General features: G+C 26.7%; 3 protein-coding genes across 5 annotated transcripts in view; 1 reads left to right on the top strand and 2 right to left on the bottom strand.

The window, feature by feature from the left end:
• LOC107164921 (neurotrimin-like) overlaps nt 1–26,662 on the top strand; it is a 202,456-nt gene that overhangs the window by 143,509 nt on the left and 32,285 nt on the right. The gene's annotated exons all lie outside the window — the stretch shown is intronic.
• LOC107172864 (uncharacterized) lies at nt 17,601–23,614 on the bottom strand. Of its 3 annotated transcripts, none has more exons than XM_089221968.1 (10): nt 23,168–23,614; nt 20,247–20,457; nt 19,929–20,081; nt 19,748–19,849; nt 19,500–19,646; nt 19,185–19,301; nt 19,011–19,112; nt 18,501–18,784; nt 18,218–18,377; nt 17,601–18,035 (listed from the first exon to the last, which is right to left on the bottom strand). In XM_089221968.1, the coding sequence occupies exons 2-10, from the start codon at nt 20,443–20,445 to the stop codon at nt 17,908–17,910; spliced, it is 1,392 nt and encodes a 463-aa protein (XP_089078094.1). In that variant the 5' UTR covers nt 20,446–20,457; nt 23,168–23,614; the 3' UTR covers nt 17,601–17,907. The 3 variants fall into 3 exon arrangements, with proteins under 3 accessions (XP_089078094.1, XP_089078092.1, XP_089078095.1); XM_089221966.1 differs by having other exon boundaries at nt 23,154–23,610; XM_089221969.1 differs by lacking the exon at nt 20,247–20,457 and having other exon boundaries at nt 17,602–18,035; nt 23,154–23,591.
• LOC149057320 (uncharacterized) lies at nt 20,446–23,110 on the bottom strand. Its single transcript, XM_089221965.1, has one exon. The coding sequence runs from the start codon at nt 22,783–22,785 to the stop codon at nt 20,614–20,616; it is 2,172 nt and encodes a 723-aa protein (XP_089078091.1). The 5' UTR covers nt 22,786–23,110; the 3' UTR covers nt 20,446–20,613.

Below are 26,662 nucleotides of genomic sequence, written 5' to 3'. Positions count from 1 at the left end.
CTTATCTTTAATATTGTAATCCCCTTTTAAAAAAAAAAATTTTGTAAAAATCTTAAACCATGTAAACATACCACAACTGTAACTAATGGCCATGTAGTTGCCGAGTTTTTATTTGATCAATAAAAAAAAAAAAAAAAAAAAACTCGCGGATGGTTCTCCACCGGTGATTTTAATCACAAAAAACAAATGTCAATTATTAAGGCTAATGATTAGACTAAACTAATAAATATTTATCGGCGATATTATAAATTTCTAAACATTATATTCCAATAATTCAATTGATGATTATTACTTACTATCATATTTAAATAGGTATCTTTAAAATATATTTATTCATGTTTTTTTATTATGTGTTTAGCAATATATTTAAATCCTTTCATTTATATACCCACTATGAATAATAGCTATTTTCTTAAAATACGTTTGTTATTTGGGGAAACCAATTAAAATCGCACTTGGATGTTGGAAATTATAAGTGTACATGTAACATGGTTTAATTGTTGTCGAAAACATGTTAAGCGGGCGTTTCACAAAACTGACTCAAATGTTAAAACGGTCTAAAGAAGGGTTAACCGTATTTGAGACAACGCATTTGACACGATTTAATTCACAAACCTGGCAGTGGTTACCAGCCAATGGTCGGATGGTCCTTGACTGAAGTAGCTATACTATCCAAAATATATCCTTTATCGTATATGTGGTCTTATATAAATGCAACTGCTCCCTAAGTGGGGCAATTAAGTGTTTCAGAATCATACTTCAAAATGTCTGTCTTATCCTTTGATCCATCTACCGTTGTGTAATTTTGTTATGGAATTATCCATATGACAGAAAACTTTCTATTTCGTTGACGCATATCGAATAGGTAATTTAAACGCCAATGGATGTATTGTTGATCAACAATATTACATAAAGCATATATCAATTGACTTCGTCTACGTTAGTTAAATTATATGATTAAAAATAATTTAATTAATAGACGTTTTAAATACTACTATTCATATTTAATATTTATTATTATTTTTAGGTAATCGGTAAATTATATTAGTATTATGTTTTTTTATAATTTTTTTTTTTTTTTTATTTAATATATTAAAATGTTTCAGCATATTATGTGCTATTACAAGTTTACAATTGTTTAATTTTACATAATATAATGATGTGTTGGTTGATTATATAATAGGTATTAGATATTTTTAAGTAAACAATGTGAAAAGGAATAGAGATAAGATTTTTTTAAATAAAAATGATTAATATTTTAATCAGCAATTTAATTTTTAATTTTCACTCCTTGAGTATAGCCAAGCATAGAGTAACGATTAATTATATAATCTCAATAACAAATTCAATCTGTTTATAACTAGACGAATGTGGATTATTTACTTACCTGTAGAAATAAAATAAGAATAAACTTGCAGAACAATCAATTTCTTAGAAATGTTTCGTATCATAAGAATTTCAATACCAACTAAATTCTGAAGTATTAAAGTATAAAGTACAATAGGTAGTACTCATTACATATACTATAAAATTATAAACGTATCAATAATAATTGCAGAATTATCTGATGATTTCGTATCAAATTTCTCTCAGCTTGGTCGAAGTGATTTTATTTAATATAGGTACTTACCGGTAAAAAATGAGCTGGTATGTAGCCAACCAGTAGTTTTGTATTTTACTAACTTAGATGGTAATAGGTACTGTAGTTACCTACTGGAAAACAGTAAACACAGCTACCTACATTGTTGAATCGCATATTCCGTTGATTTTTTACAACCTATACCATCACTAAAAACTTATCCATGTGTACATTTATAATATTTGTTCATAAAGTATTCTTTGAAAATGTATGGCTTATAAGTTGTTATTTGCTTGTGTATTCCTAGTCTTGGTATATTATAATATTATTATTATCGTCTGTTTGTACAAATACGGTAGTTGGTACATGCTGATGTTGGTATTAATACTGTATTCACATATCTGTCATAATAATATCTTCTTTAGAATTTTCTTAAGTGATTGTTAAAATATGAATAAGAAAACATTTGATGTACGTAATGTATAAACTAAACAAAAACTTGGCTAAACGTATTTTAGTACGTGATAACGTTTCTATAAATTATGATATAATGGCATGGCAGTGAACAAAAATGTTGATGAATAAACAACAATGGAAAAGAATAAAATTGTATAAATGATTTTCCGGTACCTGAAGTTAAAAGTTATTTTATTCAGAAATCGTGAAAATTAAATTTAGAAATAATGTAAAATACCTCTTTCTTTTGAAGGACTTCCTGACCCAATCGGACGTAGGTACCTTAAGTAATATTTATATATATTATAATATTTAAAATATCATATAATGATATAAATATATACATTATTTATATACTACACATTATTAGTAAATAATAACTATTTACTGCATACAACTTCAGGTATCGTAAATTAGTGAGTACATCCTTTATATGAAGTAGGTACTAGACGTACTGCTACTATCTATATTATTTTTTTATTTCTATAAAAAAGATCTAATACAATTTTTAAAGCGCTGTTCATGTTGCAAACATACTAAAGTTTGGTTTCTCGTTGTATGTATAACGTGTATGATAAGTGTCTTTCAAATAACCAAACAATTTAAGATAAGTAATTTAAAGTTGTTTATTATTATTTTAAAATACAAGGAAAAATGATATTATTTTATATTATATTATATTAGATGTTAAAAAATTCATATGAATAAATGCGGGGAGTCATAATTCCGTTTTTCATAGAATCCTATACAAGCACATGCATTTTACCATATCGATTTATATTCTAACGCCGTAGTTTAGTAATTTATTTGAAAAAAATGGCAATTTTATAAGAATAATTTTTTCAGAAAACTCATATCGCATGCAGAATTTATAACTGTCCAATTTATTTTATTCTGATTTAAAAAAATCGCTGACTCATTTTTCATTTTACATGATAAAACGGCAGCACATGCCAGTTTCTTAAATCTATGATCAGCTAATGGTGGTTAATATCAGATACTTATATCGTAACCAATGACTGAAAAATATAATCTAATCTACATTAATACAATTAATGATGATATTATTATGTTTAAATTGTGAGTGTTTTGACAGCTCGATTGGTGTTTGTTTGTTACCAGTGTCCTTTGCACTTAGTGCAAACTTATTTTTTATTGATCTTTATATTAACATCGTTGGCAATGGCGATCAGTTATTATTTTATTTATATTTTGTCATATTTGGGTACACAATTTGTTTATTTTTTCAAAACTTTAAAATTAGTTTGTTGGTGTCCACGCTGGATCATCGCGTCTAAGATGTTAGGTATAAATTGAGGCTGCTGATTTCGTTTGTGAATTGGAGGCGTTCTGTGATAATGTGGAGGTCGACTGAGAGTGTAATTCTACAGAAAATGCACCTTGGTTTCTTTAGTCACATGTTTTGAAACAGTCACTATAATATTATACGCTTGTATGTCATGTATTTGTTATCATTTCATATATTAATTGTTTAGATGCAAGTAGGATACGCTAGTTTGAACTACAATCATTACAATAAAAATCAACTACGTGTATTACCTCGACCTAGTAGCACATTCATCGTATTGAGCGTTTCATATTTATAGCTTTCGATAGCATAATAATATATTATAATATTGTTACACCTACTACGTATACATGTGATCTGGTCATATGAAAACATACCTATTAATCGTTTACTCTATTTTTTTAATCTGCTTTGTTTATTAAATGTTTATATTCACAATAATAATTAATAATGTATTAAAGTCAAACGTAAAATAATATACGCATGCTAAAAATTTAATAATAGACACATTACATGTTAATTCTATACCCACCGCTAGAACGAGATTAATGAATTATTTGCGTCCCTTAAAAAATCAAATAACTAAATTAAGACTCACGATACTGTTAAAATTATAAAATAAATTACAAAAACAATTAGATAGATATATTATTTACATACATAAATTAAGTGTTATATTAAATTTTGTAATTATCGGCATGCTGGTCAATTTTAATTAGCACGATAATTTAATCGTGTGATTTTCGTATTTATCGGTTTGCGGTAGATCGCCAAATTAAAAGTAGTTCCTAGTTCATAACAAGAATGAAAGATAACTTAAGAGATAAGACACTAGTATATTATGCGTGTGCAAAATATAATGTCTGATGCAGAATTCATTTTTAACCAATCCATAAAAAACAATAAACATCCAACTTATTTCTTCCATTAAGGCATACGTAAAAATAGTGCGCAAGGTAAATTATAATATAATTATTATATACTCATATACCATCTGATTATATTATATAATAAAGTAAAATATTATTTGTATAAAATTGTGTAATTTACTTACCTACATGGGCGTGTCTGTACCCTGTAATATTATGTTTACCTACAGCGTCCGAAAAGTGCGGTCTTGCGGGTACGTCAGTCAGTAATTCTGTACATAACCCAGACAGGTATTATTTATCAACGCCATGACTTATGGCATTGATAAATAATTTAATAATTTAAAATTTAATTAAATATCTACATTGAAAATTTATAATTACTTAGTTTTTTTTGTTACATTTTAATTCAGTATTATTCAGCAATATAGAAATATCCTAAGCGTAGAGAAAAACAAAAAAAAACGGTAGTGTATTAATTGTTCACCAAACTATTTTATTTTTTGGTGTAACTCAAAAAGTAACAACCATAAACACTTGACATTTCCACAAAATATTATATTTCCCATTTATGATAACATTTTTGAAATATTTTTGAGTTAATTGTAGTGTCCAGGAATTTTTCAAAGTTAATTTTTTTTTTTTTAACTTATCACAATAAAAACTGCTTGATAATTTAATGTAAGTTTCTTTAAAAGTTTCATTAGTATAAGTTCAAAACCTCAAAGATATAATATAAGAAAAATTCTTTTTTAAAGCTATTTAAAGTTCACATTTTGATAAATTTCATCAAAATCTAAAAAATTTTAAAAACATTTCGTAAAAAGTTTTTCTTTAAAAAGCTATCATAAGACATTTGACTAGAAAATTTTTAATAAGTTTTACTACTTCTATCAAAGCAAAAGTTGACTGTAAAGTTATGTTTTTTTATAGTCATGTGATTTTTTTTTTTTAATTTTTAAATTTGATTATTCACATAAGTACCTATGCTAAGATGACACTCACAATCGTTTTTCGTATGCAATAATTCATCATTGATTTCAAATAAAATACATCAACTATAAATTTACAATGACATGCTCGACAACTACAACTTTACAAAGATACAGCAAAGTGGTACCCACTTTTCCACTAGTCTTTTTATTATTATGTTCAAAATACAAATTAGTCTATTTCAGAGTTATTGATTTTCAAAGTTATAAAAATAGTTATAATAAGGTTATTTTACCTTGGTAAAAAATTGCAAACATCTAACTCTAAACTTATGTTTTTTTTTATTAACTTTTCTCCTAAATTTATCCCCTCAGCTTAAAGAGGTGCATTCATTACGCAATGTGCCGTAGGTTGTCACTGACGAATGAGTTAGAGGCGTTATTGTTAATGTGACAAGTGACGTCATACATTAAAAATATGTTTATTATTAGGGAGCAGAGTTAATTGCTCTAAAAAAACAGGCAAATACCTTAAAATAGTATAGTAAAACATTACTTAAAAAAAATATAATGTAGGTAGTATAATGTATTGCACTTACAAAAAAAAGTGGATGTCACTCTGCTGTACAGAAAGTTTACAAGTGGGTTACTGTAATGGATGGTATTAAATTTGAATTCAATGATATAATATCATTATACGAAAAACGATTCTGATTAAAGACGGTTTGTCAGTCTAGAATATTTTATTGTTTTATACTATAATATTTAAATTTTATTATTTCAAAAAAAATGTACTTATAAAACGAACTCATGAAGAATCTTGTTTGAATTCTCAAACCTCTAATTTAAAAATATAAATTTTTATGAATTTTTAACTCAAAATAAATTGCATATTTTATTAAAATTCGAACTTTCAATGCTTCTTAAAAAAATCGTTTATGTATTTATAATATTTTTTAACTATCATTGTAGCAATAGATTAGGAGTATTGTATTAAATTTTGAAGTTTTTTACCTAATGACTAAAATTTTATTGTCATTTATAAAGTAAAAAACTAAAAAGATTGAAAATTTCAAATGTCTATAAATAACTTAAAAAATTGTATCAAGTAAAGAAAATGCCAGAATAAACAACTTATCACGTACACAGATACAAAAAAAAAAATAACGCCGTGTTCTGAAGATAAATATTAATTAATCTTATAGTATGTAAGCCACTATAAATTCATGTTCTAAATTGATACATGTATTTATTTTTTTAGTAGAAAATCAAAATAAATTTTACCAAATGTTATAATAGCACATGAATTATAGGTATACCAATGTAAAAATTAGAAAAATGTGATCTAAAAATTACAGTTTTATTTTTTAATCCTGTGATATGTAAAACAAATTTTATGTTTGTGAGGCATTATTATAAGAAATTCAGAAAAAAATTCAATATCATTGAAATAGTTTCCCTATTCATTATGGAATATAAATAAGGTGAACAAGTTTTAGTCTATTCTGCTGTACAGGAGTTGTCAAGCATGTAATTTTAATATATGTGTTGTATTTAAATGCAATAATAAATAATTGAATTCGAATTTCTGAGCGGAGGCGCGTTTTGTCATCCTATCATACTCGTATAAATTATCAAATTTAATAGAAAAAAAAAAAAGTGAAAATCCAAAATAACTTATAGCTATACGCATAACATAACTTTACGATATACTTTTTTTTTTAAAATAAAAGTAGAAAACTTGTTGGGATTCTTCTATTAGAATTCCCAGTGTTAGTTATGAAAAGAAAACTTTATAAATTACTGAAAATAATTTACCTAATTCGAAAATGTTTTTGTGGCTATAAATAGCTGAAAAAGGATTTGAATAATTAAACATGTATGGAAAATAATTACATAAATAGGTATCCAATGGAAATTTCAAGATTCTACTGTTATTTGTTTTTGAATTACGACAAAATATAAATAAAAAATTTTCAATGACATTATACTAGTATTAAAAAAAAATTAATAATTAAAATAATTTCTTATAGAAAAGGGAATCGAAAATGCTGATTTCTCCAATAAATTACCTTTGACATATACCTTGCATATCATACGTGTGTAACAAATATATATATTATATTTTATATGTACGTTTATACTATTTATATATATACAACTGATATGTCTCGAATTCCGGGGGGCGCGTCACTTGCACCGCGTTTACCCCGGCCATTATTCGCATCTCTCCCCTCGGTCCACCGGAGCGTGTTAAATCCCTGCAGCAGAAACAGCAGCCAGCAACAGTCCGCGAGTCTATTCTGGCTTAGACGTCGCTGCCGCATCCTCGTCGTACGCGTTTCTACCCAATTTGCCGTACACATAAAATATACCACGTTGCTCTGCCTTGCAGCTCGCCCTTTTCACTCGATTTTTGGCACCATCCTGATAAGGTTTCAAAGGCCGAACACCGGGATGACGGCCCACCCTATTGTATTCCGGAGTCCTAGTCAATATGCCCTCATGTGTGTGTATCACAAATTCGATCTACCGGAGCAGTGTAGTGTGAGTGGTCGTCGACGAAACTTCGTCTGGACGGTCAAATATGTTATATTAAATTATAACGCAGTAATATAAATTTAGAAATTACGTACATTTGTATTATATTATATATGTGTCTATGTATGTGTGTGTGTATGACGTCACCCGAGGGACTATTAGTCCCGTGACAACTCGACGTCGTTGACACCGGGATTGCAACATTTTCAACTAAAAAGGACATTACTCGATTATTTTTTCTCTTCGTCGTTTATTATGTTTGTTTAGTTAAATACTTTATACCAATATGGTTTTGCAGATTCCTTTTATTTTAATCGTGCATGTAAGTGTGTGTTTAAAGGATACCACACATTCGACCCAAAAACTGCAATTTATTGCTTTGTTATAAAATATTTAGTTTTCTAAACTTATAGATTTCGAAAAATATCGCAAGTATTTCACTTCACCGAAAAACTCAAATAAACAAGTATTTTATTCATGAATTTAAATGGAATACTAGTCGAATATACGTACAACCTAATACTATAATAATATTATTAATGTTTTCAATTACTTATTTTTAAATTACGTAAACATTTTATTTATTCTTTTTATGAAAAATTAATTCTTTTTTTATTATTTTTATTTCTTTTTTTTAATTATAATCATAGAGTTACGGTAATATCCAAATTAGTATATGGTATATGTCTTAAAAATATGATTGCATATGAAGTATATCGGATACCTATACGAGTAAATAGTTTTTCTAAAATAATATTTTCCTTTTTCCAACAGTATTGATATTATTTTTTTTAGTTAGTTAGAAGTAGGACTCATTTAACTCTTTTTTTTCAAAATTAAAACAACTAAAATATAACCTTTCACAGGTAATATAATAATAATCATTTAAGTGGATTGTATACTGATAGTAGTGATTTAGTAACACCATGTGTAAAAAGAAATATTTATATTTTACTAATAAAATTTAGAAATTAAAATACCTAAAAAACAAATATTGATGGTTAAATAATGTATCATTAAAATTATTGAAAAATATGTAAAAAAAAAACCTTTTTAAAAGTAGTTAAATACGCAACAACGGTGGTGATGGTGCAATGTATATTATACTATATTATAGACAATTTTTGCTATTATTTACGGGCGAGTGTCATGTGCATTACACGATAATATAATACCTACACCTATATCTATAGCTCGTATACCTACTTATTTAAGGTATATACGCTCTATTTTATAGTACATTAATTATTATAGCAATACCTACCTGGCTACCTATATATTGTGTATTATATGACGTGTTCTTGTCGTGTTTAATCATGGAATTATCTCGTCATTTACGTCAACCATCCAAATGCAAAACGCATATACAATGTGTAGATACGATAATATCGCCTTCATATGATGTAATAATATACCATCTAGCAATCGTTTTGGCATTGTATGCTCACGCCAGCTAATTTCGAGTCATCGCTCGGGTTAGATATGTGTTTGAATTCGCTTTGCAGCAGTCATACATATTCGTACGCCCGCGCCCTCGGTTTTGGTGTGTGCCAAACGTCGTGCATAATTCAAATCCCCCCCGCGCGAAGCTGATCTCGGTACCATATATGCAAGTCATACACATTCGAATAATATATTATTATCATAACAATGTATATTTACTACTATATATACGTACATACGCCACTCCATTTCTGCTGCAGCAGTATGAGAAGATGCATTTTAAAAGTTCTTCGTTTTGACGAAACCTATATGTATATTATGCGCATAAACATTATTCGGTATTATGTATATAATATGGTAAAGTACATGTGTATAAAGTACATTATTGTAGCTTTAAATAATACTATAATATTATTGTACCTTCTTATCCACGATCGCCAGTTAAACCATGAAAAATATTATTTATGAACGAAATGCACTGCAATATTTGTACCCACCTAGGTATATTATATGTGCACTGCAGCAGCACTGTATATATGTGGCACTATATAATATATAACGTGCAATATACGATAAAATATATGGAAACTCAATGTTATCCGCTAGATTTCTTTAACCTCTTATTTATAAGCGTTTCAAGTTTAAACGAGAATAGGTAATGAAACAGATGGATACTGCACAAAATCGTGATTTGTGGTATACTACACTCATCGTGGTATCCGCTCATGCGTGCTTGAAATGTTTATGGATTAAAAAACAAACTATATAGGTTTATAATTCAATACAAACAACAATATTATTGTTTTTAAATGTGAGAAAAGAAATTTATTTTCATATCGAGTAGACATCGATCTTTTTTTTGTAAAAAAGAACAAAATAATTACTACAAAATACAAATTAATAAATAATATTGTATTTTTTTTCTCAGGCTTATTACGATGTGAGCAAGCAATTTTTGGCACATTAAAAATAAAAATAAAATATACTTAGAAAATGATTTTACGCGACTAGCACATTATAATAATATGCTAACCAGCAGTATCATGAATGTGTGCGAAAATAGTATTCGTCATGTAATTACACATCTCGCTGTTTAATTACCTGTATATTGGTATAATATTATTTTTATAATGTCGGGTTATACGCAATTTGGACTCAAGGCGAACGATAAAAAGGGTAAAAAATATATGTCGTCTATGCATTTAAAAGTTCTGAATCGGAAAATGTTACATGTGCGTGCGCAGTGAATAAAAAATGTATACAGAATATTTTAATATGGACGTATCGTCGTCAATATACGGAGTAGCTTTCGTTTAACGGTATATAATATATAGGTATACAATATGTACTATAATAAATAACATAATACCTGTATATCGAAAAATCGATTAAAAATTTAAATTATGTCTAATTTTTAAAAACCTTCCTATAATTACAAATTAAGTATGTATGTATTTTCTATATTCAAACAATCCCAGAGTAAATTCTTAATGATTTTTTTTATCGAAAATTTGTTCATACGTATATGTATATAACTTTTAATTTTTATTTATTTATTTATTGTATATATGATTAGGTATATATTTGTGTATTATTATTAGGTATAAGCATGTGTTTTCTATAAAATATGCCTATATAGTCAATCTGAGTATTATAATTATTTTTTGAATATATATATTATATATATATACGTAATTTTTGCTTTTAATATAAACATAATATATAGATTGTATAACAGACGTATAGTATAGGTACAATTGTATACGATATTTAATTTTTATTGAATTAATTGCATTATTTTCCATGTATTATTTTACGGTCCAAAATCCCATATTTTTGTTAACAGCAATCATATAATTTATTAACGAGTTTTTTTCATTTTTTTAAAATTTTTATTTTGCCCAATTTCAATAAGCTGTGACCTCTTTACTTTTACATTTGGACAACTAGAAAATATTCATTTTGAATTATAACTTTATGGTAGAATGATTTATAGTATAATCTTGTGAAAGAATAATATTCATACAATAATGTTTTCTACAACTACAGGTCAAAAATTTGAAAAGAACATAAATGCATTTCTCGTTTCTCAAAACTAATTGTAATATTATATGACAACAAAAGAATATGATATTTTCCAATTCCTCCTCCTCACGTTACTTGATATTAATATTTATTTATTACTTGATTTGTATATTTTACCTTTTATTGTAATTTGTTTCAAATGAAAAAATACGAGTAAGTTAGCCTTTAAATAACTTATCATACACTAAACAATATTTAAATTAAACACGTTTATTTTAGTTCTTTTATAGTTATTGGGAATCATAATTTAATAATTTATTACTATATATAAATAATGTACTAACATAAAAAAAAAGTATTTAGCATAGTAGCCACCTACGGGCTACGACTTATAAACTAACCTACAAACCAAATGTATAATAAAATTATTTTCGACACGATTACAAAGAGTTTGACTTTGCGCGACATGTGCGTGATCGCAAAATTGACTACATCGTAACATTTTATCGATACCACCAAGAAACCACATTTTCTACATTTCATCAATTTTTTTGTAAATTACGCGATGGCTCGTCCATCCGTATAGCGTGTTGGGAAATAACATATACATTTATTCAGAAGGAAAAAATGAAAAACTAAATCAACGTTTTTCGTTTTTATACTTCGTCAGTTCGTCACATCTGAATCCAAACGAAATCGACATTTTCGTCAGTGTGTAATTATTACGGTAGTGGATCCAGGGTAACACAAAAAGTCACTCATATTATATAAAATATAAAAAATAATACATTATATACGCATAGTCAGTTATTACGGTTAACCAAACGCGAAAAAAAATTATGCAAAAGACAGACGTATTAAAATAAAAAGAATAGAAAATAATAATATAATAATAAATTAAATCGAGTTTAATATATTCGGAAGCCGAAGGGTTAGTCAGCCACGACACACACGTTTTATATATCGTATAAATAGCCACAAAAAAAAAATGTCAGTAGAGCGGATGAACATAACAATAGGGAAAAAATCCCTCGTGCCACCATCGCTGACACCACACATGCCAACTGGTCGCTGACGTATACTGTGTGACGTTAATTTTTTTCCCTCCCTCATCAAAGTCTCTAGGGGTAAGGACTAGCCCGCTTCATCGGTAGTCCTACACAGTATTTCGTGGGGGGTGTATAAGGATCGGCAGAGCCGACTTTTCGTCCGTGTTCGGTTGATAACGATAACAATAATAGCTGTATAATAATAATAATGATACGAGGAATTTGCCCGTGTAGCATACACGAGTCAATATAGGGGAAAAATCAAAACGGGCCCGCAATTATAACACACCAACCCTCAGACGGCGACAAATGGGGTGAGATATACCGCTGTTCCACTTTCACTTCCACCACTATTCTGCTCAGTGCACACCTATTATATTAGAAAATATATATTATACATTATAAACTATATTACACCGCCCTTTATAAAATTATATATATATATATTAATTTGCTAATGGAACAGATTGATATTATGCGCACTGCTGGGAAGGGTGGCCAAAAGTGAATCTGGCATGGTCGGCAATATATTGTAATAATTGACGAGTGGTGAGTGCCGGGTGGTATTATAATTGGTTACTGCCGTTTTGATTGAATCAATTAGCAAAAATAACTTAACATAATATACAGTAAATATGCTATCGTGATATATTCATGTATCAATTATAAACATGTATATTAATGTATACATTGATGTGTATAATAACTTCGAAATATTGTACATTTCATTTCCGAGAAGTCGAAAAGCACGTGAGTCACCCTTAGAAATAAATAAGGCATCTCTTATTACAACAATTAAAAACTCGTATGAGGCTAACGACACTTCGACAACAACTTAGAACGAATAATTACAATATACTTACAATACACCGACGATCACTATTATAACTGTTTAAATAAATATTTTTGAACAACGGTCGTTAATTAGATTAATAAATATTATTTTATATAGTTAGATATTGCATACCTTTATATTAATTTATTTATTTTGAATCTATATCTCATAGTTTTTATCACATTAAGTTATAATATTTTATATGTACAACGAAATTTTGTGAAATAAATTTACAAAAATGGTATAATTTGAAAAAATATTTTATCCATATAAAAATAATATTAGTAATGGTATTCTCAAGTTATAAAGTAAAATACAATAGGAACTTAAACCCTCCAACCACCACACGCACATAACTCGATCACTACAACTATTGTATAATATACTTACCTACTATTTTATTAGTTAAAAATATACGACTAAATAATATTATTTTGTATACTTATTATCATGGTGATCACTGATTATAGTAAATTATCAGCATCCATTCATAAATATATTTATTAGTATGTTTTATTGATATAGTATTTGACTAGTATACACACAAATGTTTTGTAGCTTAAGACACGGGTAATCAACTTTGGAATGAGAAATAAAATTGATAAATGTATCGTTTCCCAAAGTTATTTTTTGATATAGCGCTATGAGATCTTAATTGACGTAGATCGATTCGATTGTCTGTCACAAGACAGATCGTAGCGAACGGCATTACATGTAACATTGTAGCCGCAAAATCTATCATTTTATAATAAATCTAAACAATGTTGTTTGTATCGAGTTAATAATGAAGTAGAAAATCAGATCGGAAATAATTTATATAATATAAGAACATTTGAAATATTTATATAAATTGAGGGGAAGTTTAGCAGTGACGTATATTGCTATCCAAGGTTAAATTAAGATAATTCAATTGTCAGGCATTTGGTCGATCGGGAATAATGAATTCCTAAAGAGGATATCTATATATAATATAATAATATAAAAGTTGAATATGGGGACGAGCCAAAACAGTGTGTGTAAAAAATTACCACCAGTATAAGTAGACATAATATTTTATTTACTGAGAGTGAGAGAAAAATAGTCTGGGGAGGAATTCATAGAAGATTGATTACGTTGATTGGATATAATAATAATATTGTGTAATAATAATAACAACGAAAAGTAAAAATAATATTTACATGCCAGGTACATGTGACTGTTTCTTAAGTATTATGTGCATTAAAAAAAACATATTTTGTAATTGATTCGATGTGTATATTATGGTATTATAATACGGAAAAATAATTCGGAATAATTTAACTAGTGAACAAGTGCAATACTGTATACTCTAGTTCGAGTGAACGTGGCGTGAGCTGCAGACAATACGAATCGCAAAAAGAATGAAATTGTTGTAATTTGTTGGCACGACGCCCCCGACGACGCTATAATAATATTATACGTATATATGGCCATATAATATATAGAACGATCGACATGAATCATTTGATACCCACGGAGTTGAGTGTTGAAAAATAAATAAAAATAACGGTTTCGTATACAGTTGCCAAAAGGTGTTCCTATATAAATTTGTTTATATACCTATACATAAAATATATAAATAATAATAATATGTATATAAGTATATTTATTTACTGTGTGAAGCAGTTGGTATATAAATTTTCGAATGGTCAATTGTAATTTTTGTATATATTTGGGATTGTGCATACTGCATATACATATATATATATATATATATATAACGGAGGAGGTGGTCTTTGGAAATGTGTAGTGTGTATACTATTTGTCCCTCGAGAAAGTTTCCCGATCTCGTTTTTGGTATGCTTATACATGACTTCGGGCGAAATAAAATATCGTCGTTGGTGGACACGGACTACGTCAAGCAGAAATGGTCGTGGCGATTTTAACAACTCCGATATAAAGTTGGTCATTTTTATGTCTTGCGTGTTTGTTTTGAATTTGTGAACTTTTTATTTTCGCCTTTTTTTATCGTTCGTTGACCTACCTATGTACGCATTTGTAGTGACATATAGAGTATGCACCTATATATGATGAGAAAATAAAATGTATGCTAACAAATGTTTATACATTACTGTCATATTAAAAATACATTTCATTCTGAAAATTAAAATATTATCTGTTCAGATATTTTACAACATTGAGTTCGTGCATTTTATTTACGAAATTCATTTATTATGGTTTTAAGTAGATCATTTCACAAAAATCATTCACACGAGTTCTTTGTTTAAATTCATTTTTCTGATTTTAACCGTGGATAAAAACCAATAGGTATCGTCCGCAGTTTGTCGAAAGTCTGTTGTTAATCACAACAGCTTTTTTTTCTTTTTATAAAGAAATTGTGAAAAATTCTTACCAAAATTGTCAAAAAATGCAAAACAAAAATCACTTAGTTAAAAATAATCAGTATCACTAAAAACACTTTATTTTATACTTACGGACCAGCGTTTAAAAACATCAGAAAAAAAATGCCTTTACATCAAAATCCCAGACCTAATTATAAGATTTATAAAAATATCAAATGTCTTTTTTTGAAATATCATTGTAGAATTTGAAAGAAAGAAATTTAAACATTCTTATAAACCCAGTGGTTTAAACTTACAAAAAAAAATCAGTTATGAATATGTATAATATGATGAGTTACTTGACTCTATAACCTATAACATTCTAAGTACCTAACTCATTAGTTAATGCCACAAATAGTTATTTGTAATATACAAGTATAATAAGAGCATTTTGAATTGTATAACCGTAATGCACTAAAGTTATTTTCTTTTTCTTTTATATTTAGCTTCTTATGTCTAAGCTATCCGTTTGAATCACCCATGTCAAAGTTGTTTATCATAACCCTAACAGTATATTTTAATTTGTTTCTTTTTGGCAAAGTTTACAATTTAAAACTCAACTAGATAAATATTATAGTGTGTTCACTCTAAGAGGTACCTACCATTAAATATTTCAGTTTGATCACCTTGTATTGAAATGGGATTATCACTGAATGACAGATAGTACTTAAATACACATTTTTAGATAAATTTCAAATTGTTAACACTTTCGATACGCGCATGCGCGATACAACTTCTACCATTCGGATAGTTTTTTTTTTTTTAAGCAATTTATTTGTAAAAAGTTTTTATTCTAATTATAAAATTGGTATATGAAATGTGTGAATGGATAGCAAATAATATACTGCTTAACATAAAACAGTATATTTCACACAACATGAACAAAACCAAATTTCTATAAAACGCATACGAAGAATTTCTGTATAAATGCATTATATTACGAGTATGTTGTTTAATTGTATAGTTGACAGGCACTAGCTGCGTTGTGCATGTGTATATACGTAATATAATAATATCATATTATGTATATTTTTGAATGAAAGTTTTATCTAAGCAGTGTAAATTATATCATGTCAACCGACCAAAGTGTGTATTTTATCGTGACTTAACCGGAACACGTTTAAATAGTGGATGGGGGTGGACTTGATACAAATTCGCGTGATACAAATTCATTTTTATATCACGTTATTTTATGTCGTGACGTTCAAATAAAGAAGCAAGCTGAGGAACACTTTGCCTCGTGTTTTATTAATGTTCCTACCTACCCACACAACATACATATATTTATTTTAAGTACAATAAATATTTTTAAAAAAATGTTGGTGATTAATAAATATTTTATTGTTATTGATTTTTCATTTTTAAATATTTTATCAATGTTTAATAAACTACGTTTGAACCATTTGGAGTTTTACGATAAATATTTCTAAACAAATATTTAATTTTTATTAACGATTAACGTTCATTATATATTGAAAATTATATATCTAATAATCGTTAATTTATTATCATCAATAATTATATTATATATATTATTCTTCCTAATTAAAATAAATAGAGAAAAAATTTCTTGAATATTAGAGTTACAGTGGACTATTTTTACCACTTGTAAAATAAAATATTATTATACTTAAAATTATTTATTAGTTTGCATATTCTATATACATATATGTGTCATATATAGATAACATATGTAAAACAGGTAAAGATTAGGTAAAAAAAATTGGAGGCATAATAAAAGCGCGTGCAACTATTTATTTTCATAAAAAACATTATTGGTGAATATGTATATATATTAATTGTTATGACAAAGTAATTATAAATAATAACAATGCTAATAATAACTCGTAATTATGATTTTCATAAGTATTATGAATATTATATGTTATATTATATAATTAAATACATTATACCTAATATTTTTTAAATAAAATTATATAATGTGAAAATAAACGTAACATATTATAAATTTAAAAAAAAAAATAATATAATATATTAATACAAAAAAACTTTAATCATCATCATCACTGCTTGTGAAAATTTTATGAACTTGGTTATTAAAATATCATGGTTATTTATTAAAATAAAATAATATAATATAATAATACCAACAAATCTTGTGAAAATGAAATATGAACATATTATAAATTTAAAAAAATTATTAAAATAAAATTATATAATATAATAATACAAAAAAACTTTAATCATCATCATCACTGCTTGTGAAAATTTTATGAACTTGGTTATTAAAATATCATGGTTATTTATTAAAATAAAATAATATAATATAATAATACCAACAAATCTTGTGAAAATTAAATATGTTACATATTATAAATTGAAAAAAAATTATTAAAATAAAATGATATTATATTATATTATACAAACAAACTTTAAACATTATTGTCTTATGAAAATAAGATAAAACTGCTTATGAAAATTATATGGGTTGGCCGGTTATTAAAATATAATGGTTATTTATTAAAACAAAATTATATAATAATAATAATTAAGTAGAAAAATTCTTGTCCGAAATTCTTTTTAAATTAAATGGGGCTTGAGCAAGGACATATTTGATGATATCCTCCATTTCATTTTGAGATGAATGTTTAAATTTATTTTGCTTTTTGACAGCATCTAGAAAATATTTACAAATGTATTATAATAAACACATAATTATATGGATAGCAAAAATATATTTAGGATATAGGTATGGGTGTATTATTTTATCACTATAAACCAAAATTTATTAAATTTATTCCATTATGTGTAATAATAGTAATGGTAAATATTATAACATAATATAACATAATACTTACCAAAAATCACAGAACAGCAACCCAAGCAACAGAATTTTTTTTTGCCTTTCTTACCAGTGTAAGAGAAATCTTTTAATAATTCATCTTTAAACAATTTTCCCATCACCCGTTTGACCATTGCTTTAACATGCTTACCGCCTATGTATGAAAGTTCATTTACCTAAAAAATTATTAAACATAAAAAATAAAATAAACACATTTTTTTTACTTTATAAGAAAAAATATAATGTATAAAAAACCATCACTATACCCAACAATTATTATTTAATATATATATAATTACCAATTTATTACGGAATTCTTTATTGTCAGAAATTTTGTCTTCAAATATTTCAAGATCGATTATGTTGTCAAGAGGAATATTGAAATCTTTATCAATTAAAGATGATTGATCACCATTATTGTTATTGTTAAAAGTGGATACGCCATGTGATGGAATATTTTCAAGTCTACCTTCTATCATTTCCAATCTTTGGACCATTTCCCTTTGATTATTAACAGCTCGCTTTAATTCAAATTTTAAAAATGTTAGCCTATGAAGCACTTCTTTTTCGAATTCTGTAGTACCTGAATAAAAAAAAAAATATTGTTTATTTATAATTTAAATTAAAATTTTTTAGTTTATACAAACATTCTGTATTAAGTACAATAACTACATATATCTGCAAAATTGGAGTCTAAAATATTTAAATGTTTTAAATTTTAAATAGATTATGTGTGCAGTCAACATCTTAAGTAACAATGTATTGTTGAAATGGATATTTAACAATTTATATTAATTTATCATACTAACTTTTTGGAGTTGATACATTTTCTGGGGTTTTGGTCGATGGTAATGGATCAATGGTATATTGAGGTGTCCCTGATATTACAATAACATCTGAGTTTTCTTTATCTATAATTAAATGAGAAATATTAAGTTTTTTGATTGTTTAAAAGGTAAAATATAATTTAATGCAATAATTACCGAGTTCAAGATCAGTTGATTTAATAACATTATATCTCAGATTCCCGGGAGTTTCAAAAACATAATTATCCACAGAGTTTATATCAATAACGTCACAAGCAAGATTTGTTTGATCAACTATAAAAAAAGAAATGTATAAAATTAGATACTATATTATTGTTTTACAATTCTTAAACAACTATATAATTATAAATGGCATTTGATAAAAAAAACTATATAACCAATAAAATATATTATTTGATTTACCTGTACCTACCATTTAAACCACACATATTAATCAATTCTATACATAAATTTATTGTTGTAAACATTTACCTATATTTTTGTACTTCAAAGTACCATTCAAAGATGTATTATTATCATCACTAAAAGATAATTTTTTCACAGTTGATGACTTAGAAGTATTAATATAACTATCTTTTGTAAGGCTATTATTTGGTGGATTTTTCAGTCCTTCATAAACTAAATATAAATAAATAACCAATAATAAAAGTAATTAAACACAATATTAACTGTGAAAGTATTGAAAGATTTAATTTTATTAGCTAATGAAGAGGACATACGTTTAACTTTTTTAGGAGATGGCGACCATCCATTTAATAATGTCCTGCTAGTACCGTTCTTCTTAATATTCTCATCACTGCTGCAGTTATCATCTTCAGATGCTAAATTGGATATTAATAGTTATGAATAGCATGAAGATTTGATTATATAACATTTTTATAATTTTATTAAATATAACACCTGAAAATGTTGGACATGATGATGAAAACTGTAGATTTGATGCAGTTTTAGCTGTTCTTTGTTTGGGTTTTAATAAAATATCATCATCGGTAGATGATATATCAATGTTTTTTAATCCTTTTTTTACCATTTTTCTTGCTTTAAATAATGAATCTGTAAAATATATGCATATAGTTTATACTAACAATAACTAGCTTCAATAATAAATCTGAAAAATAACCTATATCTTATAATATAAGACAGTATACAATACACAATAATATATTATACAACTAGATTAACTAAATTATGTTACAGAAATAACCTATATTTTTTTACCAGATATTTTCAAAACTTTAGCTGCATGGTAACTGTATTCAACATCATTCGGAATACTTTTGAACTCAACACATTTTCTTATAAAGTTAGTATTTTTAGTGGTTGGCCACGCACATGTGCCTTCTTTTTTTTTAAACCAGCCAGCCGGAACAGCTTCTATTGAATTATCCTCAAATTCAACAACCAAATATTGGGACATCTTTATATTACACTATAGGTATATACAAAAATAATACAAACTATTGAATACAATAAATTACAATAGAATACAATTAACATTAATTTTAAAAAAACTTAATAATCCTAAGAAAACATATACATTACATTTTATACTAATAATAGCAACATAATTAAAATTGTAATTATTTCAAATAATAAATGTATGCAAAATAGGGTATGCAATATTTACATTACTATTACTAGACAATATCATATATTTTATGAATTCAGTATTCTCTATGTCTATAATGGAATAAAATTCTGATAAATTTTTAACGACAGCAATACCTAATTTAAGACTACTGATGGGCTTATCAAAAAAATTTCCAATAATTTCAAAATGCTTAACTAAAAAAACATATTTTTCCGTGGTAGAATCAAGACATATATTAAAAACTTTAAAAATTTTAAGACCAGTTTCATCTGTGAAACCTATATAGCTGTCAGATGTAGACTTAATATTTATTTTAATATTATTTTTTATAACTATCTGGAAATTTGGAACAGTTAAGTGCTCGAATGCTGAAGGTCCATTACTGTGAGGTTTTCTATAATTTATTTCTTTAGGAGATTTTAAGAGTACAGGTTGGTTAAATAATAAAGATTCTTGGTAGCGTTTAATAACTTGTTCGAGTGGTTTTTCATGCTTCCTAACCATCTTTTTTAAAACCTTCATATAATTCTCGAAAGGAAAACATGAACACTCTTCAAGCGATTTAAATTTTCTGTAATCGTCAACTATGTGCAATAGTCCATGGACATTATGAGAAACAAACTGAGGGCCATATAATTTACTAAAGTTTTTAACAAAAAATTTAATTAAATTTTCACTGAAATTCACTAACTTTTCAGAACTACCAGGACATAAGAGAACTCTAAAACTGATGTGTAAACACAAAAAATGAAAATAGCAATTATCATTTAAAATATCTTTTAAGACGACAGGTCCTGTATATAATAAGAATAACCTATATTCAGTTGCTTTAAACCTGCAAATTTCATTTAACCCTCTGCATTTTCTTGAAAAATCACTAGGTATAAATGTGTTCAATAACAATAAATTATTTGAAATACAGTAAACACTTCGATTTGGAATACGAACATTGACAGGAGCATGTTTTAATACACCTAACCAGAGTAATAACATTTTTTTCATAACTCCCAAACATACCAAATGCATATAGTCAAGAGTGAAATCTTCAACTATATTTATACCTGGTATTTCAGTAACTATAGAAATAGTAGATGTGATATGGTGATCTTCATCTACACGATTTAAGAAATCTAAATGAGTTCTTTTAGAAAAGTCGATTTCTAAAAAACACGTTGTATTGTTTATACGTTCTCCTTCAATTTTACATCTTATACAAGATGAATATCCAGCATGCCCTTTTACAGATAAAATGAAACTCTTAGCCGGACAGTCACAACAAAAAGCATCAACTATCACAATTTTTTTACCAAACTTTGTTTGCATGCCATTTTTATACAAATCTTTTAGTTCACAAACCAAATATTTTAAATAATCATTAGAAGATTTAGGTTTTTCTCTTCCCCAGTACAACCCTATAATAAATATATGTTGACTATAGGGAGTAATAGGGTCTCGAGCATATCCTAAAATTGGCCAAAATGTACTTGAAGAACTTTTTGTAAGGGGCAATCCATCAATTCCTATTACAATTTTGATTACATCATTAAAATTGACTAGCATATCACCAAAAGAATTTAAGCCATTAGCGACCCCAAAATGATAATACAAACCCGGTGCCACAATTTGAATATCATTAACTTGCTTAGTTTTGTTAGTTTTTAATACAGTTCTAGCATCAACTGGGATATCTTTAAAACATTTGTGACTTTTTAATACTTTCAGTAAAGAAGAAAAAGAAGCAAGTGTAATATTGTTAGTCACTGCCCATTTTGCTAATGGTTTTAAAATACAATCATTGCCCTCAAATACATCAAATGTACCACTAATTTTAAGGTGGTTATTAATGTCAATATCAGAATCTGAATCTGAATCTGAAGAAAACAACACATTTTCAAATTCATTATCAGCTAAATTTATAGAATCAATTGAAAGCCTATCACCTAAGATTGGGTTACATGGCAAATTTATGTCAGTAAATGGATTGTTGGAATTTGAAACTGATAAATTTATATTTTCATTTGCTAAATTAGAATTGTATGATGTACATGGTTGTAATTCACATTCTACATTTGTATCATTCTCATACAAATAATCTACCATTTCTAAATCTTCCAAAAACCTTCTACGTTTAGTAGACCTACTAACAGTATTTTTATTGAGTGACATAATGATAGGTACTTATTTAGATTAGGTACTGACAAAAACTTAACAAAATTAATATAGTAATAATTAGGTTAGGTCTGACTATAATATAGTAGATTTAGTCTGTAGCAAAATTAATTTTCATAATTAAAAAAAATTTAAAAAATGATTAAACAAAAACAAATTATCTAATATAAAAACAAAAATGTGTTTCAAGTTTATAACATTAAAATAGGTAAAAATAGAAGGTTCATAAAACTGTATAATCGCATTACTGGTTTACTTGGAGAAAAAAATATAAAAATATAATAAATACCTATTATTCATTAGGTTTTATATTTTATTATACAATATACTTAAATTATGTATTACGAATGAAATTGTATACTTACCTGGTGTAGCTTACACAGTACGTAAAATGCTATGAACTATGAAGCGAAATGCAAATGTCGCAAAAAGAAAACTGATGATGCCAGATGGATAACGATGATTTACGGTTAGGTAAGAATAAACACCAATATACAACTGAAATGTCTGAAACTCTGAAACTCTAAAACGAACGTCTGTACTGCAGAAGACAAAACCACGAAATAATAAACTAAAATTAATCTAATCTAATCAAATCTATATATTATGTAATAATCGTAAACACCAGACCGTTGTCGCGCGCCCCGCACTTCGCTCATTGCCATCGATATCCATGTCGAAATAGTAAACACTCTAAACATAGAATTCGTTTTACACACAGATAACAGTTATAATATTTATCGGTAGACGGTGGTTTTACCCGACTTCTTTTTTTATATTAGACGGAGGACGAAGCATATTATAATGGGTATGCGGAATAGGGCGGTGCGGTAACGATAAATTACGTATAATGTATTATTATTTATTAATATTTAATAATAATAGTCAATAACGAAAACGTTGAAATCAAGACAAATAAAATTGCTATATAATATTGTATAGTACATTGTACGATATTATAGTACAACTACAGATTGTACACCGGTTGTGACTTGTGACTTATTGCGTAAGACTCAATAATATTTTATTCATAATTCTTTTTTAACTTATAAATGAATATTTTTGACTTACGAGGTATTACGTCTTAGCCGACGATATATAATACGATAATTATTAACTAGGTATTGTAGTATATTAATTATACTGTTTTTGTTATTATAACTATGCAGTATGCCCAATCTATAGTATCTGCATTCTGCAGTAGAGTAGACTGACAGACTGTAATACGACTAAAATGTGATATAAACCATATATTTGCCAACCTTTTTAATATTTAATATTAATATTATTTAAATATATTTTTACTACAATAATAAGTTAAAAATTTTTGAATTAATGAAAAATAAATAAAAATTAAATTTTAAATATATATATTGAGTAAATTATGATACGCCAACATTCAATAAAATATAATTAAAATATATTTAATATGCATTACAATTAAAAGTTCCTGTAATCCAAAATGTTGATTGAAAAAAAAATATTTTAATTTAAATGTTTATTAATCAGTATTAAATATTTCGATTACAATTAAAAAATATATATATTTATTCAATGATGTACACATATTTGATTTTAAATATTTAAACTGCAATCTATTTCGAATATTTATACAATCGTATTGATTGATAATTGTTGTGTGGGTAGGTTGCATTTTGTATATTATAGCCGTGTGCCGTCCGCACATGTCTGCTCGGCATTTAAGAATAATTATTAACCAAGTGGTTGACGTTATGAAGACGTGCAACGTAAACTTTTTGACAATATCGTTATTGTTGTTACTCCTGTTATGAATTATATGCTTACTTACTTTCAGACTTTCTACACGGTCGGGAAGAGTTTCATATTAAAATTGAATATGCTGTAACACAACGATATAGCTTGATGTAGGCACTGCATCATCATCATCAAAAATCAAGTCTATACATATAACACTGTCAAATTATAAAATAATTTTTCCATAGTTATCATTTTAGATGCATTGAAATTTGTTCACTTTTATTATTGAGTTTTATTTTTTACTCAACTAACGACCGTGTGTTAAAATAACAAATGTGAAACATCATAATGTTATTATATTATATCGCTCATGCGTTTCTTTATCATACGTTGGTACGAGTATGTGACAATATTAGAGTCAAAATAATGTTTTATGATATTATAATAGTAAACAAGATGTACATTACATTTTCATTTTGGCAGAAGAAACAAATGTGACACTACAAAACAATTCAAATGAAAGTTTCTACATTGAGCACTTGTTTCGCTTAACACATAAATTAAGAAACGATGTGTTTAGTACTGTAGTATAATTTGTAATTTTAACTACATATTGACAATTATTGTAATATTATAAACTGATATTCTTCACGTTACTCAGTGACTATATTTATAAATGGGTTTTTAAGAATTCATTGAAGTAGAAATTGTGCTCAACTCTACAAACTTTTATTTGCCAAAAAAACATCCATGTAAATAAGCAATTATTATCCCGACTCCATCAATAGTTAAAAATAAACACATAATAATATACAACAGTGTATGATGTATATATGTATAACAATCGCACATGATATATTTTAACCTATATTATTATTTCCAATGCATTTTAAAATAGTTAATTTCTCATATAATTCCGGCCTATAAATTTAAACTATTAATACGATAAATTTGATGATAAAAGGTACTCTAGTGCCTATATTTTGTTTTGTTTGTCAAGTATTATGTAGTAAAGCTCCAACAAAATTTATCATTTAAATGGAACTTAGGTATTTACTATTTTGAAGAGGTTTGAGTTTGTTGATTTTCTACGTAGTTACTCTAAGTGAAAGAAAAAATGATCAAGTTTGATTTTAAGTTTTGGTTGATCAGTCATCCCTGTCAAGCATAAAATTAGTAGGTACACCATCTGCAAATAGGCCAAATTAGTGTCCTAAAAACGGTTCCTGTGCTTATTTCAGCTTAATATATGGTATAAATATATATGTGTGTACTGGGCAGCTATATCGTATTTTAGATTCTGAGCGGAGCAATGAATGTATTGATTTTACCATGATGTGTGTTTTTTTTTTTTTTTTGTGTCTGTCATCACGTTTTGGGACAGTAAAAATGCTTCGATTTTTGACTTCAGTACCTCGTTCGATCAGAAAGTGAATCTAGTTGGTACTTTGGGCCTTAGGAAGTCAAAAGTAAAAAATTCTTAATACTTTTCTAAATAATCGAGAAAAACAAACTAAAAACTAAGGGAAAAACGGGAAATTTTTCGACAAAATCGATTTTGGTTTTTGATGTAACTTTAAATCGAATGATATATGAAATTTTCACCGAATGTTTATATAAGTATATTCTATCCACCATACAATTTTCAAAAAATTTCGACTTAAGTTGAACTATTCATAGGCATTTGAAATTTTCGATCATTATTAGTTTTTTTTTAAATTAATATCGATACAAATTTATTTGTGAGGCAGAAAAGCTTGAAAATTTAATACAAGGCTCTCAACATATTGTTACAATAGCAGTTGAAAAATAAAAATAAATTCATAGTCACAATTTTTTTTTATAAGCATTCAAAGTTTGAATTTTGACAAAATACGTATAAATCACGAAAATTCACAAATTATTTTAAGCTAGAAATTCATATAAAATTTTCTTTTTAAATCTAAGATTTCAAAAATTAATACAAGATTCCTTACAAGTTTTCAATCTTTATCACAAATAAAAATTCCACCGGAAATTCAAATTAAATTTTTATGAGCATTTGAAATTTAAATTTTTACAACATTGGATTTTTACTTTTAGCGATTTCCTTATTTTGGTGTAACTCTAAAACAAATTACCGCAGATACTTGAAATTTTGACTGAATGTTTATAT

The sequence above is a fragment of the Diuraphis noxia genome, unplaced genomic scaffold (genome assembly GCF_037042655.1).
Source record: "Diuraphis noxia isolate RWA-SAM2 unplaced genomic scaffold, SU_Dnox_SAM2 contig0003, whole genome shotgun sequence".
In the NCBI taxonomy this organism is placed as follows: Eukaryota; Metazoa; Arthropoda; class Insecta; order Hemiptera; family Aphididae; genus Diuraphis; species Diuraphis noxia.
This window is presented reverse-complemented; position numbering and strand designations above follow the sequence as displayed.